This window comes from Dromaius novaehollandiae, chromosome 19 (assembly GCF_036370855.1).
Source record: "Dromaius novaehollandiae isolate bDroNov1 chromosome 19, bDroNov1.hap1, whole genome shotgun sequence".
In the NCBI taxonomy this organism is placed as follows: Eukaryota; Metazoa; Chordata; class Aves; order Casuariiformes; family Dromaiidae; genus Dromaius; species Dromaius novaehollandiae.
This window is the reverse complement of record NC_088116.1, coordinates 3,211,816-3,229,847: the sequence shown is the minus strand read 5'-3', so window position 1 is coordinate 3,229,847 and position 18,032 is coordinate 3,211,816. Positions and strand designations below refer to the sequence as shown.

General features: G+C 39.7%; 1 protein-coding gene across 4 annotated transcripts in view; it reads left to right on the top strand.

Moving 5' to 3' along the window:
• The first annotated feature begins 255 nt into the window (after nt 1–255).
• Nucleotides 256–18,032, top strand: part of USP32 (ubiquitin specific peptidase 32) — an 86,360-nt gene continuing 68,583 nt past the window's right edge. For 2 of the 4 annotated variants that reach the window (XM_064523125.1, XM_064523123.1), the window contains exon 1: nt 944–1,142. In XM_064523125.1, the coding sequence (XP_064379195.1) occupies nt 1,085–1,142 (58 nt within the window). In that variant the 5' untranslated portion in view covers nt 944–1,084. Of the gene's footprint in view, nt 339–943; nt 1,143–18,032 lie in introns of those variants that run through there. The other 2 variants (XM_026107405.2, XM_064523124.1) reach the window with 2 other exon arrangements.

Genomic DNA, 18,032 nt, shown 5'->3' with positions numbered 1-18,032 from the left:
CCTTGGACATCCGTGTTTTCTTTCCACCTCCTTACTTTCTGCTTGGGAGTAACCCAGGGTACATTACTTAGCTTTAACGTTGTAACAAAGTCATTTGGGAAATCTTCCCGTTCTGTGCAAGCATTGGCCTCAATACAAAGAGCAAACATTTTAAAGGACAGCAAACAATAGAGGTATTTCTGGCAGTTTTACAATTCGCTCCGTGTTTCTGTTTCAGGCGCTGAAAGGGCGTTTTCTTAATGGACCAGGCACTGCCCACTGTCACACCACGCTGGCAGCACTTCTCCCTCGGGGACTCTGAGACCGAGACGCAGCAAGTGCCCAATTTGGAAGCGTGTGTACGTGTGTGTGTGTGGGGGGGGGGGGGGGGGGCAGTGCTCTTCCTCACAGGCCCTTCCCCTCCGTAACGGACGCCGCTGGGGTGGCGCGGCGCGGCGCGGCTGGGCTCCTGAGCCAGCGTCCCTGAGGCGCTGGCCCTGCTGCCTAAGCCCAGCCGTCTCTTTCTGGTGCCGCCTTGGCTCTTGCCCGCTGCCCCCGCCCTTCCTTCCGCGGGCTGGGCGGCGCAGACACCCCGCGCAGCCCTGTCAGCGCCGCGCGGCCGCCCCCCTCCCCCAGCAGCCGCTGAGGCGGGAGGAGCCGCGCGCCGGCGCCTCTGCCATTGGCGGGCGGCAGGCCGGCACCGCGTCACGTGACGCGGGCAGCTCGCGCGCCCTTCCTTGGTGGGCGGGGAGGCGCTGCCCCCTCGGCGGCTTCGGCGCGCGACGTCCGTTAGGAGGCGCCAAGGCAGAGGCGCGCGTGGGGGGGAGAGGGGGCAGTGCGGGGGGGAAGGGCGCGGGCGGCGGCGGCCGCGCCGGGCCGCAACAGTCTTCCCGCGTCACGTGACGCGGCGGGGCGGGCGGGCTCCTCACGTGACCCGCCATGGAGGCGGCGGCGGGGAGGGCGAGCGGCCGCCTCCTCCCCCCGGCCCCCCGCCCGGCCCCGCCCCCCCCGCCCGCGCCCTGCGCTCCGGAGTCGCGAGCGGCGCAGCCCGGGCTCCGCGGCGCCGAGCCGGCCGGCCGGGGGAGGCCATGGACTGAGCGGCACCATGGGCGCCAAGGAGTCCCGCATCGGCTTCCTCAGCTACGATGAGGCGCTGCGAAGGGGTGAGGGGGGCGCGGCGGGGCCCGCGGGCGGGCCGGGCGGCGGCGGCGGCGGAGGGCGGGCCGCCCCCCCTTCCCCCTCCCGGTGCCGGGGCTGTCAGCGTGCGGCGGGGCGCGGCGGCGTGAGGCGGCTCGGCGGCGTGAGGCGGCTCGGCGCCGCTCACACCACCATGACAGACCCCGGGCGCTGAGGCACTTGCGCCGTCGCTCTGCCTTGGGCTCCTTCCCCGCCCCCTTCCTTTCCTCCTTCCCCCTCCCTTATTCATATGTATTTATATATATCTATATATAATTTTAATAATAGGGCCTGCTGCGAGGATCCTCCCGCTCTAGCTGCCTCCCAGCCGCGGCACCAGCCCGGTGCCCCCCCCGAGGCGAGTGGCGGAGGGCCGCGGCCGCCGGACCCTCCCGGTGCCTCGCAGCCCGCCCCGCAGGCCTTCGCCGGCCCTTCCCGGCTCCCGGGCTACGGCAGGAAAAGGGCGCCGGGAAAGCCGGTGCGAGGGGGCTCGGCTCGCCTCTGGCAGCGCTGCCTGTCAGCTCGCAGCTTGCACGCACACACGAGCGTCTCGTGTTTACTTGCTGCTGGCCATGACAGGGAGCGCAGGACCTGCATCTCCGGGTTGAGAGGTAGATGTAGCTTGTGCGGTTTGTTGTCTATGCTGGTGTTTTCATCTGCTTCTAGATTTCCTCCTGGAGGATTTTTAAGAGGGACCAGAGGAGGAAAGCATAAGCGTGTTAAATGCTGAGTACTCGCAGCTGCGGGGCTCCAAGGCGACAGCGAGCTGCACCCTGTCACCTACCTTGCTCTAGGACTGATATCCAAGTCCAAGGACAAAGAGGGACGATAATTATTTGCTAGTAAATGGTTTGCAGGGAGGGTAAATTTTCTTTTATAGACATAATTATTGGTCTGCTGTGTATTGTTGGGATGCAGTTCTAGCAGTTCACCTGTTTGATATTTACAACACTGATGAAATTCATCAGCTCAGACCATGGCTGCCCAGTTTTTTTCTGCTTATACCTGGGAGGTGGATAATGATTGATGGAGGAAAAATTGGGAGGAAGCATTGAGCCCCGATTGAAGGGGAAATGGAAATAAATATGAAATGGTATGTTTATTAAATATTTTTTCTTATGGTGGAGCCACTTAGGGATGCAATGCCAAATAGGAAATGGAGCAACATACTCTAAATGCTGTCAAAAAGAAGAAACAAATATATGACTCAAACTCATTTTCATTGTAGATTTTCAGCATAGCCTTGGAACATTTCACTTCTAGTGAAAGTATATGGAGTCTTTAAAAATGTGAATGTACACATTTTAAGAGGAACTGAAGTCATAAATGTAGTCTGGTGCTGTTGTGAAGTTTAATATAATAGGAAGTGTTTGAAATAAGTTCTTGGAGGGAAAATGTAATCATTTGGTCAAGTTGTGTCTTCCAAAGTTCATAAATAAAAAAAGTAAATGTTTTGAATTTTCAAGTTAGGTTTTTACTCATGTACTGCTTTGAAATCTAGGAAGCTTCATAATTAAAAGCTTACTTAAAAATAAAATATACTTTTAAGTAATAGTTATAAAAAACTTGCATAGTGGGTGTAGTATTTTTCTTCATTGTTATTGTATCTGAGGTTTTTAATACTGTTTTTCTGTAGGAGAACAGAAAGGTTCTTTTAGACTCATATAAATTCATGTTTTGCTGAATAACTGTGTTGTTTACTTAGCTAGTGAATCATTGTATGTAGAAAATAGGCTAGTTATCAAAACATTATTTGTTAGGGTCCTTCTCACTTGCACAAAACTGCTGGTGCTTGTGGCATTTCTGTGGACACAAACAGCAAACAGTGATAATGGCTAAACGTACAAATATATGTTTAAAAAAAACCCCTAAATATGTTTATGTATAATTAGAAGTACCTTCTTAACATTTTGTCCTGATTATTAAATGGTAGGAAAGTTTTATATTAGGTAATGTTATAAAAATTCTTCAACTGTGAATTCTTCCTAGAGAATCAGTAGTGGTTAACTATATTTCCAGAAGTAGTAATCATTCAGAATGCTCTGGTCATATTTTTGAGATACTATTTTTCATTTCAGTTGTTCAGAATAACTGGAAAAATATAGTGTCTGCTGCTGGTTCTGGTTCTGTTCAAGGAGATGAAAATGTGATGGTGGTCTAGTGGGTTTTTTTGAAAACATGCTGGAGCCTGAGACAGGGCTGTGATTTTACTGCTCCTGCGCACGAATGGCCGGAGCCAACTGCACTGTGGATGAGGTGCCCACGCGGATGTGCATGGTGAAATTGTTTGGTGTTTCCCAGCACAGATTACATGGAGTCCTGTTAGTCTCCTTTTTTTCCTCCTGCCCTATAAATCTGTGTCTGTTTGTGTTGCTTGGGAGTCAAAGCATGGGATACTTTTGAGACATCTCATGTTATGAATACTACTGAATTATGGTAATCTTTATTTTCAGTGGCCAGAGGCACTGCTCTGCCTGTTGCTGTAGAAGAGGTTACAGGTTTTGACCGTGCAGTGATCGCTGTGTGAGGCTCTCCCTGGCCCTGTAGAGCTCACTCTGAGGTTGCTAGTCCTTTTTAAGGAGATGAAGTCCATGTACAGTTTGTTATAGATGAAGTAAAAATAAATGCTTTATTCCAAACTGTGCATAAAGTTATTGGTTATTTCATGAATTTAAGTTTGCGATGGTAAAAACTGTTAATACGGCTCTTGGGTTTGTTGCCCTTTTTATAGCTCTAAGGTCCAGCAACCTTTTTTTTCCTTAGGGCAGTGCTGTAAGTCAGGCAGGCTTCCCTAGCTCAATCACTATCCCTTTTTGGTTTTGGTGCCTCTTCCAATGTACACTTCTACTACCTTTCTCTTTGTCAGGCTGTCTGACTGTTCTCTCTTTTGAGAATTGCCCAGCGTTAGGTCTTGTCTTATGCTGAGGAGGTATCTGTCTAAAATCTGCCTTATCTTCCGCTCGTTCTGGCAGCAGCCTCAGCACCTGATTCCTTAAAGGGCTCTCTTTGGGTCCGGGTAACTTTGTAAACAGAAGAGCTTTCTATTACGATAATACCAGCTATAGTGCTGCAGCTCCTGCTGTACGTTGTGTTGTATGTAGAATACTTTAATGAGGATTCCCCAGGAAAGAGATGGATACGTGGCATTAATTGCTGGTCAGTTTATTTCAGATCTTGAAGGAATTTATTTTCCAAAGACTGTTAATATATGCTGCTTAAGTAACTTTTTGAGCACAATCACAGACTCAGAGTGTAAATTTATAAAGGTGCTTAAAAATTATGAGATTAGAAAAGTCGATGTTTCTGTGAATGCTGCTGAAAGAAAGCAGGTCATGCTAACTCATGGTATTTTCAGCTTATGCATGCTAAATATTTACTCGGGTAACTACTTTAACGAAAGAAATGTTGGTGAATGATCATGGATGAGTAAAACTTGTGCTGGGGAGGAAGGCTCAGTTTTCCATAGCAAATCTGCTAAACGCAAAGGAAAATTGGTCTTGCATGTATGTTGGGATGAAAGAAGGGGATACTGTAATGACATCGGTCAACAAGCATGCTGTTCAGGGAAATGACTGGCTATTGATAGGTCTGTTTCATTGTGTTTTGAGTTTGTGCACAATGATTTCCAAGTAAGAAAGAGCAAATGTTATGCTGTCTTTGGAAAACATGCCTGCAATTAAAACACCTGCCAATGGAGAGGTAGAGCTTACAGGAGTATGAGTTTCACAGGATTTGCCTCTGAACAGGTCACGAAGTAGTATTTTTAGAAATCAGTTTTCTCCAGTTTGTGCATCTCAAAGATGCTATCAACTTGAGGACAACACCATGCCCTTCACAACAATGAAAGCCTGCTCTAATCCACTGAAACGTTACTTAGAACGCTTTCCAGTAATGGCTATTGTTTTATGATGGACAAAGGATAAATCTTGCTAATGACCTTTTGTGTTTCAATTTATTTAGAAAAATTGCTACATTTGTTTTATTTAAATCAAGGCATACACAGCTGGCGTCTGAACATTAACATCTTCACTCTTACAGATCTAATAAATCTTCTGACAAAAGGATGATGGAAAACTTGAGCAAACGTATAATCATCTATTTGATTTTGTCTTAGTGATAATGTCCATGGATTCAGCCATAGAGTCCTTATAGGAGACTGCTTTTTATAACTCCTGACTATGAAACTAAATTTTAAAATCCTAGATGCATTTTTTTAATAGAGAAAATGAACAGGGATGCATTTTAGTCATTTATTGTCTTTTCTTATATTCCATGGAGGCAATTGTCCTACATTCTTTTCTCTCATCTCTAGAAGGCAGTGCTTGAATAGCCTAAGTAGATGATCATTCTCCTGCCTAGGGGTATAAAGCTATATCCTTATGTTTAAGGAAGTTTGAATGATATGGTGAAAATGCCTAGATCTCTGTTTTTTGTTTGTTTGGGGTTTTTTTGCTATCATAATTAATAGAATCCATCACTGAGATGGTCTGGATTATTCAGGGAGACTTGTTACGTCAACCAGTATCTGATGGCTTTAGGGCTCTGGCATATGATTAAAGCAGGTATGAATGCATAGTTTCACACTTCCTGTTTATAAATCTGTAGAGCTGCAAGTAGTCACTCAAATTCACAGAGCAGTAATTATTTCACAACCTTGGCGTTCAATTCTGATGCTTGTTCTGGGAGGATACCTCATTAGTCTTAGTTCGATTTGTAATGGCCAAGTAGCTTGAGGAATTTTACTTAAACTGCCACAAACTGATATAAGAGACTATTATTAGAAGAGAGGTTATTTACCTGTAACTCTTCTGCAAAGTTACAGTGACCACTTTCTCTCCTTTTACTTAAGGTTACAAGCTTAGAAAAATGAACTAGATCAGTGGTTTTCAATCTCTTCTTATTTGTAACTGCTCAAGTTATTTACTATTGGAAATGTGGAACATTTGTTTCCTGAACTTAGGTCAACTAATAGTAAGTTTCCTTTCCTGATACGCATTTTGTGGACTTTAGAAGTTCTTTATGAAATACCAATTGAAAACTTCCAAATTAGAGACAGAAAGCATTGCCTAGGGCTCAGCCTTCTCAGAGTGCTGTGGTTCTGGAAGAACTGATTGTGTCCCTTTTGGTGGGTTTTCGGTGATTTTCAGATGGTTCCCAAGTGCAGCTGTATCAAGCATGTCAGCAACTTGGTAAGTTCCCATATTGGATGTACATGTAATGATGCAAGTTGGATGGAACAGGAGTTCAGAATGCAGGCACTCCATAAGCACGATGTGGTTGAAACCCTCAAAACCCAGAAGTTTTCTTTGAAATTTGATTCAGTAGATGCTGTGGGTCCTCTCATTTCTCACTTGAACAAATGAAATGTGTCCCTAAATAGTAGTAGTCTCTTAATAGTGGATGCATTCTTAGCCTGTCAGCAGGTTACTAGAGATTCAAATCAAAGTGGTCAGGAAAGCTTCCGAGCAAAGGTAAATAGATGATATCATTTCAACTGTGGAGGCTGGAAGTTAAAGGATAAGCTGAACAAATCCTCATTTTGAGTGTTAAATATCTTGGAGTAAGCTAAAAGTACACTATTAGACAATTATATACATAATATATTTTTCTTATATTGATGGTGTAGAGTAAAACTGATTACTCAGAATGCTTTTTCATGTTATAGAATATATACCTTTATCTTTCATAATTTACATAACTCTTGTTTTTTTCCTGCTATATTTTTCAAATTTTAGTCAATGTAATCAAGTTATGCGTGGTTATTTCTTCCTTAGCAGTTTCACTCTCTAGTTTTTACTCTCTTAACAGTAATGTATATGTATAGTGTGTATGCGATATGTATGTATATATTTAAATATACATCTCCAGAGGAATTTTGAAACTTCCATCCTTAGAGATTTTTCAAGATCCAACTGGACAAAGTCATAAGCAATCTGGTGTGAGTTCAGCCTTAAGCACCAGGTTGAAGTAGATTACCTCCTGAGATTCTTTCCAACCTGAGGGATTCTATGAAATGTTTCTATTCATCCTGAATTTTGTAAAGCCGTATGTTTATGAAATATAACTTCAGGGGCATGTATCTACCTGACAGTGTCCTAGAGAGAGAACAAAATATACAGAAATTGAGAAGCTTTTCAAAATGATATGTAGCATCACTAATGAAATTTAAAACAAAAAAAGAGGGCTCTGTGAGTCCTGTTATTCTTGACCTGTATCAGGCTCTCTGGCCTCTGGCACTATGGGGGAAATCAGTAAAACAACCCTCCTCTTGGTCTTCTGTTCAAAGGGAAGTCAGCCTACTGTCTCATTCCATAAAATAACCGAGGCATTCAGTTCTTTAGTACTCAAAAAGATGAGATGGTATTTAAAAAATGCACTTGTGAAGGGATGACAAGCTTTGTAAGAATAAAAAAGAACATAGCATTAACAAGTTATGTGATTAGGTGAGACACGATATGTCTATTTAATTCTGTAAATTAGGAGTATTGCACAACTGCTGCTTTGTGATAGAACTTTATATATATATATATATTTGAAAAAATCAGACATTTCTAGTGTCTGTCACTTTTCAATGACAGGATATCTTCTGAGAATAGAATATATATATTTTTTGGTTAGTGAATGAATTGACAATTATCCTAAATAATTTAGTATATGGGGAGTGTCAGATTAGTTGTCCTTTAGGTCTCATGAGTTTTACATCCTTGAGGTTTTATGGCATCTGCATGACTTAGCTGCTGATTATATTTAAAATAATCCCGCTCTGTGATCCAAGAAGTTCAAAATTCAGTGAGCTTGTAGAAAAGAAATGTAGGAGGCGTAGAACAGAAATATTGTACTTCCCAATACCTTAGTTGTTTCTGTACACTAAGTTATTTCAAGGACTGTTGAAAGCCAGAGCTCTTCAGTTGGTTTTTATTAGGGCCTACTGGGTTATTTAACAGTAATTATTAATTTTGGAAAATTTGCTCAGTGGGGAGCTGCTGCTACTTAAGTCCTGATGGTTCCGGTGGATGCTTGCTCCTCTTTGGGAGCAGGCAGTATTGTTTTGTTGCTGCTGGCTGAGGGACTGGGAGTGCACTAAGGAACATTTGGTGTCTTGACATGGGACCTTGCAGAGTAAGGTACTTCATCATGGACAGCTACGAAGTGATATTCTTAAGGAGCAGAAGTGTGAGAGGTTTTTCTGCCTGTCCTCAGCTGATACTTCTTTGCCTTAATTTTGTAGTGTGTGATGTGCTTGCCATTCACTTAGTTACTGCACCATAGGTAGCTAGCTGTGCTAAACTGTATGCTGATTACTTACAGAATTATTTTGAATAACATGTGGGGTTCAGTGGAGGCTGCTCTGCAGCACTTGATTTGAACTGCTAAGTCTCTCTTCAGGTGAGCTCCAGTTAAGTGTTTGCTGATAGCTGGGTCATACAAAGAATGAGCCAATGCAATGGAAAGTGTGCTGAAGGCATATGCAGCCCTTCCAAGTTTTACCTACATGTATTTTGGTATGGCATTATACAGTCTAATCTTGGGGAGTTTAATTCTAAATAAGCCTTTCATTTTTTAAGTATTTTAAAACACGCTACTTCTTAATTTGTTACATTGCTTGAAGCATTTGCTTTTTCTTTAAGGTATACTTAGTCTAAATGACTATGAATATCCATGTGATATTTGCAGCATTGAAGAACTACAAAAAAGCATCTTTAACATTTAATTTTCATATGAAAAGGTCATTTACATAATGAGACAATGAAGCCTTTGGGCAAAGATGAATGTAGAAGAAAAATCCATTAATGTAGATTCTGCCGAAGAGTTTGAAAGGGTCTAATTCACATAACTTTGAATACTATATTATTGCTAGCACTTACTAGAATAAAAATATTCTGCTTGCCTAAAGAGTAGCAAAATCCTAATGTACATTCTCTTCTGTGATTTCTTCAGGGACATCTTGCTTTTGTTAGTGATGACTGTTTCTGTATAACTTTAGTCTTTTCAGCTTAGCTGTATAATAATACTGAGCATTTCTGTTCTACCTAATGAATCTTAACACTTTTGAGAAGTGGGTTTTTTACTAGGCATAGTCCTCATAGGTAGGGACAAGTTTGGAGAGAGTGCATCTATAAGCAGCAGTTTTGCAGACTGATAGAAAATTTCTTCTGGGTTTCTGGTTCTTAGTCAGGCTGTAAGCTTGGTCTCAGATCTTGATCTGAAACAGAGCAAGTCTGCACATAGTTTTTATAGTGATTTGACCGAATCTGTTTAAAAACTGATGCAAGTTATTAATCTCAGCATTCTTCTATCCAGACCATCAAGTCATTCTTCACAGTGAGAATAAAAGCGGACAGTGCATTATTTTAGCGTAATCCTCACATGTAATTAGTGTTGAAAATGTGGCTGAGTTCTAGGAGGCAGAGATGTTTATTGACTTGATAAATCATCTAATAGTTTAAAAAAATATATGCTAACATTTGCAACAGGGCCTTTGTTTAATTTTATAATATTGCCGAGAGGCCTGGATGAATTACAACCAAGGCAGTTTGTAGTGACCCGGATTTATTTGCCATTGCATGCATTACTTAATATAAAAATGGCAAAAGCACTGAAACTGTTACTTCCACTGAATTGTCACCTCTGCTGAAATCATTTGCTATCATGGGTAAGGTGACTTGGCATATCAAATGACATGCAGTGATCTCCAGGGGTTTAAAATTCTCCTTTCCTTTCCCCTTTTATCCTATCAGAGCACATAACAAACCTTTACTACGACATGAAAATGTGCTGATGAGGCTCATAATTCATTGTGCCTACCATATAGCATATGTGACAAAAAAAATCTCTTTTTCTGGAACGGTGTTCATAAGCTGCGTGGGTTAATGTGTTTACCTGTGCATTAGGATAGAATGCACTGCAGACCACTCGGGGTTGCTGGGAAGGGAAGTCACTGAATGGAAGAGGCGGCTAACAGGATAGTTACTTGCTTGTAATGGATAACTTTAGGCAAACTGAGAAGACAGGCAGAAGCATCATCTGGCCTTACACCTTGCCCAAATACTCTAATTTTGAACTTGTAGTATGATTTTAAACAATTAGCGATACCTTCTGTAACTTAAAGTGATTTGACTTCTCTTCTGGTCAGGTTCTCTGCAGTTCCATGTGATGAACAGTAGAGAAGGGCGGTACAGAACTGATGTGGAGTGAGGCACCTAAATCACTCATCAGAGTGCTCGTACCATGTTTCTAACCATCAACTACAAAGGAAAAATGAAACTTTACTTTCCAGTGTCTTATGTAACATTTATTTTGATGATCATTTTTTACGTTCAAATGCTTTGAAGATGTTTCATTTAATCCTGTAGGTAATAGCTGACTTGAAGCTATGCAAGAGTGAAAAGAAAGGTCTAACTTGTCTCCAAAGTGAATGCTAATATAAAATTTTAACTTTCTGTTTTTGACTTTTTTTTTTTTTTTTTTGGTAAAGAACAAACTTCAGTGGTCATGCAACATCAGATTTTAAACTGTAGAAAAGGGAAAGAAAAAAAAATTATTCTGTGCTTACAAGTCCTGGAGAGAAATCATTTAACAGCAAGACTTTGTCCTTGATACTTCAGGAATAATGTTACCTTTGTATAGAGTCTGAATCGGACCCTGATTGGACCTAAAAGCTGTGAGGAGAAGTAATGTCAGACCAAAGTAAGCGGTAATTACATTTGGCATAAAAAATATTCCTTGTCCTTTAAAGGAAGCAGCAGTTGCATCTTTCAAATTCTTCCTCATCTGAGCTATGTCTTCTATCCTCATTGCATAGATCTTTTTGTTAGGTGATGGTTTTTTCAATTTGCATCCTCCCCATACAATTTATTTTAATACCAAGTATTCAGTACTTAAATGTGTCTTTACATTTGTTTGTATTTTGAATTGATATTTCCTGATCTTAATTTCTAGTGATGATTGAAATGCTCAGGTTTCGTCTCATGGTGGGCTGCTTTGGCAGGAAATCATGATCTGAAACACTTTTGATAGTTATATGCTACTGTCATGATGGGACTCTGCAAATAATCATAGGACTAATTTAATTGGAATTTTGGAAATTGTTTTAAATGATCTATGTTACTACATTGGTTCTGAAAATTGTGCTTTTAAAATTCTGAAACCATGAATGAAAAAAAACTTGGACAAACCTCAGAAACCAAAGCACAACAGGAAGTGCCAGATTTGGTAAGTTTGTGGACAAGGAGAAAATGAACGTGAAAGTGTTGGGATCATAATTATGAGATCTTCAGTTTTGCAGATTAAGTTTGTTCTATAAATAAACTTTAACATGCCACCATGAGTCTATTTTGGGCTGGAGAAGTACTTCCTTTTAATCCATATTTCTAGTAGTTAAGTGATATCCGGAACAAAATCTTATTCTGTGCTGGAAATTTCCAAGTCTTGTAAAGAATTTTGCCACGTTTCACCTAGCAGTATGATGCAGTTAAATCCTAGATTTAAGTTTAGAAATTACAAAAGTAGTTTTGCCTTTCATATATCTGAAAGAGCATTGTTTTAAGAAAAATAGTCATCAGCAGTTAGTGCAGTCAGTGTAGCCTGCTCTGTATTCTGTGATGATGTTAATGAAGGGTGTTATCAGTGGAAAAGTAATCCAGCAACTTTTTGGTGTCTCTTTACCTTTCTTGCAGATAATGGTGGGATTTTTCTTTCCCTAAAGAATTACAGTCAATCTTTTTGCAATAACTAATTCCCCACCTTTTTGTGTTATCTGATGCTCACAGTTGTCTTCTCATCACCTTGCTGAAAAAGGGGTTGTATAACACTGTCTTGTGTTAACTATTCTTATTCCCTAAATATTGAGTAAATTAAGAGTAGAGATGGGTTAAAGGAGGAAGGAAGCAGAATATATGCTAGTTCTAATATAGAACACTGCTGGCTGCATATCTACAAAAGCTATAGAGTATTATAAGAGGTTAAAAAGCAGAATATAAAAATGTGATAAATATATCTTTATATAAAATGTTCATAATTTATTATGCACTGCTTTTAATAGAGCCTGTGATGTCCCTGGGGATATCTTATGGATGTCTTCAGTGGGAGACTCCAATTGCTTAAGCTATTCAGGGCATTGTAGCTCTTTAGGATTAAGTCATTCTAATATTTTTTTCTATTTCTATACTCCTCTTGTGAAATAGAGGACAGTGTGAGGACAGTGTATTTATATGGGGCTCTAAAATCCGAGTTATCACATCAGTCTGAACTGGTCAGTGGGGGTAAAATTACTGGAAGATGGTTTGACAGAGAGCATGTTAGATGGTGTATCTAAATACATGCTTTTTTCCATTTAGTTTAAAATTTGGAACAGTCAACTGTTACTCACCTGGATGCCTAGAATATGTTGTGATGCTATAGACATGCTTATAAAATCAAAAAGTATAATCCAAGCTGGTATCTCTTGGTTGTTAATTATGCAAAATAATGATTATTCTGTAACTTTCTCTATTGATATGATGAATCCTAAAACATCTAAAAAGTTATCAGTCATATTTCTTTATAATTCTTTGAAGTTCCTGTGTGAGTTGTAAATATCAGTGGGATATACAATGCAATTACTTGAGAGTCAGAAATTGAGAGGCAAGTGGTCAGATAATGTTTATTACTAGATAAAAAACAGAAAATAATTTTGTTTTAAGGTATGTTACCCTTTCATTTACTAAGATGGCAAGAGACAGTAGTTGCCTCTGCTCCCAGATGTTTCACTGTTACTTTGGGTTAGGGTGATTTCTTTCCTCTCACGGACTGTAGCAGAGATGATTGTAAGTGCCATTCTGTCTTGAACATACATGGATCAGGTGAATGTAGGACCTTAAGAATAGTATATATTTATTCATGACTGAACGTGTCTGATTCGATTCTTGTTGTTGTACCAAAGGCTCAGCAGGGTCTCAGGACTAACCACATGTTAGTTCTTTTGTTTTATTTCTTGGCTATGTAGGCTAGTTTCTCTATTTCTGATTCTGGTTGATTATTTTCAGCCTTTCACAGACTGCTCAACAAACTCATTACTGTGTGTTTATAACAGCGTAACAAAAGATATAATTTTATGATCTGATTCACTCTTCTTTGCATCTGTGTTTGAGATTATTTTCCAGGTGGATTTATCCCCAAGAGTTGGGGATAGGAAGGCTCAAAATGGAGAACCTTTTATTGTATATCGGTTGTATGTGTGCATGTATGTATGTGATATGCTGTTCATGTCAAAACATGACTTCCAAGTGAGTAACTAGTTTTCTTCTAATTGCTTAGAAATTAAGATTTAGACTAGGTCTAGATAGCCTTTGAATCTATTGTCATTCATCCTTTATTTGTCATAGTACCTAAGTAGTATGCTGAACTAGCTCTTGCTTTTTTTAACTGCCAAAGACTTAACCCTTGATTAAATACTTGATTAAAACTATACCAGCAATCATAAATTATTATTCCTTCCCTCTTTTCCGTGTTGCTTTAGTACACGTTTATTTCAGTAAGTGCAATGAACAGAATATCAACTTGTTCCAGATTTAAGACAAGAGTTCTTGCTAAAAGTCTGGAAAGCCATTTGCCAGTAAAAGAGTTAGCAATTCAATGATTATAACTAGATATCAAAGTTAATTCTTTTGTAAGATGAAGGAAAAGATTCACACTTCTTTGAGAAGTGGTATGTCTGAAGGCTCAGTAAACTGAGAGGGATTTATATGGTGCATATACATTACAGACAAAATGAAAAACTTGATTTAAAATGAATTTGCCAATTCCAGGTAATACAGAAAATAGATTACCATACCAGCTGTATAAGTAAAATCCTGGTCTAAGTAGTGTCTTAACACATTTTACATTAGTGGTGAAACTTAGTCGACGTGAAAGAAACATCAAACAGATGGAAGACTCGCCTCTCCCAAGCAGGAACCTAGACTGTCAGAAAAGAATTTGAGCCCGTCTTCTATCATAGATTTATCAGATCCACAGTAGCTGGCTAATCTTACTAAAAGTGATAGTCTTCCAGTTATTAGTCTACAAGGCTATAGAAAACAAGGCCTTACTATAAGGCTATGGGAAATGCTGCTTTCCTACACAGAAGTCACTGATTATTCTTAATTTTCACACTTAGTCTATTTTTTTGTTATTGAAGAACAGTATCATTTTAGAGTATAGATGTTTTAAGAGTCTGGACTATTGGAAGAGAGGATTTGGAGTATTTGTTACGTTAGGATTTATTTCGTAGCAAGCTCCTTAGGCGTAGTTTGGCTTTGCAATAGTGCCTTAAGCTTATTTCCAGAATATTGCTTGTACCTGAAAAAGACTGAGTTCTCTTAGGGATTATTGTTACCTTTGAGTTTGATTTTGGTAGGTTATTTCTTTGATAAGAGTTACATAATTTTGTGCATCTTAACAAGCGTGTCTAGATGATTTTCATGGTGGTAATAAAGTAGAAGGAGCTTTTCTGAATCATGACAGAAGCTGTTCTTCTCTATGACAATGCGTAGCTTCAGTCTGCTTGCAAGCAAAACTGACAAAGTGCCAGCACGGAAGAGCAGAGCTTTGCTTGTAATCTAAATTGGACGAACTATCCATTCTAAATATTGAAAAGTTTGAGAAATAAGCATCCTAGAAAATCATGTACAAATTGTGTAAAATACGAAGAAGCATCAGAAGAATACAGTAGTAGAAATGGAAAGAAAAATAAGAGGAATGAAGAGGTTAGAAACTGAGCAATGAGCGAAACGGAAGACTTTGCTCAGAAGAGGGTAAGCATCCAAAACATGGTTGCTTACTCTGAGGCTTCCCTAACCCCCGATTCATTTTTTCTCCATGCTTTTGTCATCCCTTGGGAAGGAGGGTAGTTCAGGGCTCCCGTGGATGTGTTGCAGCAAGGTGACTTATGCTCTGTGTTTAAAATTGTGTAAAACTTGTGCCTCTGCCTCCTCTCCCTTTGCTTTTCTGCACCGTTTCCACACTTGGCTGTGCTGGTCAGGTTGCTGAGTGGTATCTCTTTTCTGGGGACGGCAATAGTTTATGCCAAGCACCTAGAGCAATACCAGCACCTCATCTTGGAGGAAGCAGTAGGTGCTCTGACAAGGGCCTGGGGCCTGGAGAGGTGGCATCCTCTGATTAATCAGGGCTGGAAATAACTTTGTTCTGTTGCTGGGAAGGAGTTTAACAGTTCTTTAATTGATACAGTAATTGCTTTTGGCCCTAAGGTTGCAGTCTGTTGCATTTAAATTTGCAGTATTGTGTGTGGTAAAATTTACTTTAATGATCTGCAGAGGCTTCTGAATTTTCAGGTTCTTTCAGCTTTCTTCTGTGGCTTACAGGGTTGGACTGGTAAGCACATAAAACCAGGCTCATTTAATTCTTCAGGGTATAAAATATAGCCAGTAAGCTTTAACTTCTCAGATGGTGGGAGGATTATTTCACTGTTGGGGCTAATATGTAGCAATTCCCATCCACACGAGTATTATGGGGAAGGTTGTCACAGAACCCGTACTGATTAGCTTTGCTTGAAGCAAACATAATCCAAATAGCAATGTGACAATGTGTGCCCTGATGGAGATACTTTACAGATGGATAAAACAGGCTAATAATACTTAATAACATTCTTTTTGAGGATGGTAGCTGTGAGAAGTAAGCTCTTTGAAGATTAAAACTGTCACACAAATGCTAAGTATTCATGTTACAGAAAATTGGCAAATCCTATTGTAATAACTAAATCTTCTTCCACTCTCCTCACACAAGATGTTAAACCTTCGATACGCATTATGGTTGGGTCTAAGAGAACCAAGAAGAGCTTTATCCTCAGGATGAGCCACTACGACCAAAAAACAAGGAATAGATAGGAGGAAAAAAAATGGCTTCAATAATTTGAACTTTTTTTAAAATACCAAAACTGTGTTGCTGTTTTCCTTAAATTCCTGTTGCACAGGGTTATTGGTAAATGTCATGTTAAGGCTATGAAGTCTTTAGTGAGATGCACTGTGTAGTTTGAATGGTGCCCTTTTTGGTATTCTGGTCATGATAGATGCCTTACAAGAGGATTAACTGTTTTGGTTTTGGAGGCGCGGGGGGGATCGTGTGCGTGTCTATGTGTGTTCCCCCCCAGAATATTATCTGGTGGGTTTTGGGGTGGGGAGGGGGAACTTTTTTTTTTTTTTTTTGGTCATAGATGGTTCATTCATCTCAATTGCATTTTGAAGTTCGTTTTTCCTATTTGGAATTATTCCTAAGCATGCTTTACGTTTACTTGCACCTTTTACCTCTTTGAAGCTTTTCAGTAATTGATTTGGTTCTTGACAACTTCATAACCACAGCAATTGAGTCACAATAAAGACTAATGAAAAAAAGTAATAAAATTTTCGTGTATAACTAGGATGAAGATTCCTGGGGGAATAGTGAGCAAGTGATTACAGGGAAGATAATTGTCTGGTTAGAGAATTATATGCCCTGTGAGTTTGATATTGAACCTGTAAAATTGTCACTTAAAAATCAAAATATTAGAATTATTAAAACCAGAGCTCGAAGTCAGGAAGAGCCTGAGGTAGGTGAATTTTGTTTGCTTTCTGAATGATGATCAAGATGTCTATTTATATTAAAAATCAGTTTTGGCTATTTTTAGTAAAGAATGAATGCCATGTAATGCTGATGGTTGCAAATTATTGCTTTTTTTTTTTTTTTTTTTTTTTTTAAAGACATTGACATAGCAAGCTGTTTTTTATCCAGTAATGACTTTAGGAATTCAGGTTATTTTCCCCTTTTGTATAGTATTGTGAACATTTTGAAGCTTACAGTTATGGAGCAAAAGCACTAGCCCTACTAGATTTATTTTTAGATACTTCAGTCAAATGAGCTCAAAGTTTCTTGACCCCTCACCTTAACTGAACTTTTTATCCTCTCTGTTTTTTCCTCCTGCTTATGTAGTAATCTAGTTTCCTGTTTGATTTTTCAGCACTGCTGATATGTTGTGATCTGCTACATAGATTTATTTATTTTTAATGGTCACCTGTAAACAAGAATAAATACTTAAGTTGACAACATGAGAAGAAATTAAAGTATTGGAGGTTTTGATATATAAAGACCTTATCAGCCTTTTGGCGCTGTTACTGCTACTCATGCTAATAAATGATGATTTGCCTGTAGCTTCTGTGATTCTGCTGTAATCAGAGGTTACCAACTCGATGATCTGTCTTCAGCAGTCTCTCCTTTCTTTTTATAAAACAAAGGAAAGAAAACAGATGCATTGTTTCTGTGTCCAGTTTATTATAGATTATGTTAATTGGCTGTAGGTTGATAGTAGCCATGGCAGATTGACTCCACGTAGTCTCAGTTAAATCACTGGGATTCAGTCCTTTTCGGTAATTAAAGCAGCTCCTTAGTAATAGGTTATAGTACTTGTACAGAGTATCTCAGAATATTTGGGAATTGTATGAATCTTTATCAAACATCCATTTTATGTAGAACAGAATTTATATTCATTTTAGTGTTGAGACAGTTAAGACATAGAGAGGTTAAGTGCCTCTTGCCTGGGTGTCTCAGAAAGGCAATGTTAGAGTAATGGGTTCAAATGCTGTGGTTTTATTCCTGTCCCTTTCTTGAACAGACAACCATATGCTTTTGAAGGCTTCAACAACTTTTGAATTTTGCCCCACGGCATTTTAAACGATTTTGTTTGGATTTTGAAGATAGGGGAAGAAGCATTGTAAAGGAAGATATTGTTGGTGGCTGGTCCTGGCTTTCCTAATAAATATTAAATACAAATTTAAGATGCATTTGTGGTGCTCACTCTCACTGCATATGTCATAGGCAAGGTGGCAAGTAATTATGCTATATAAGCACTGACAAATCCTTTAAGCCTGACT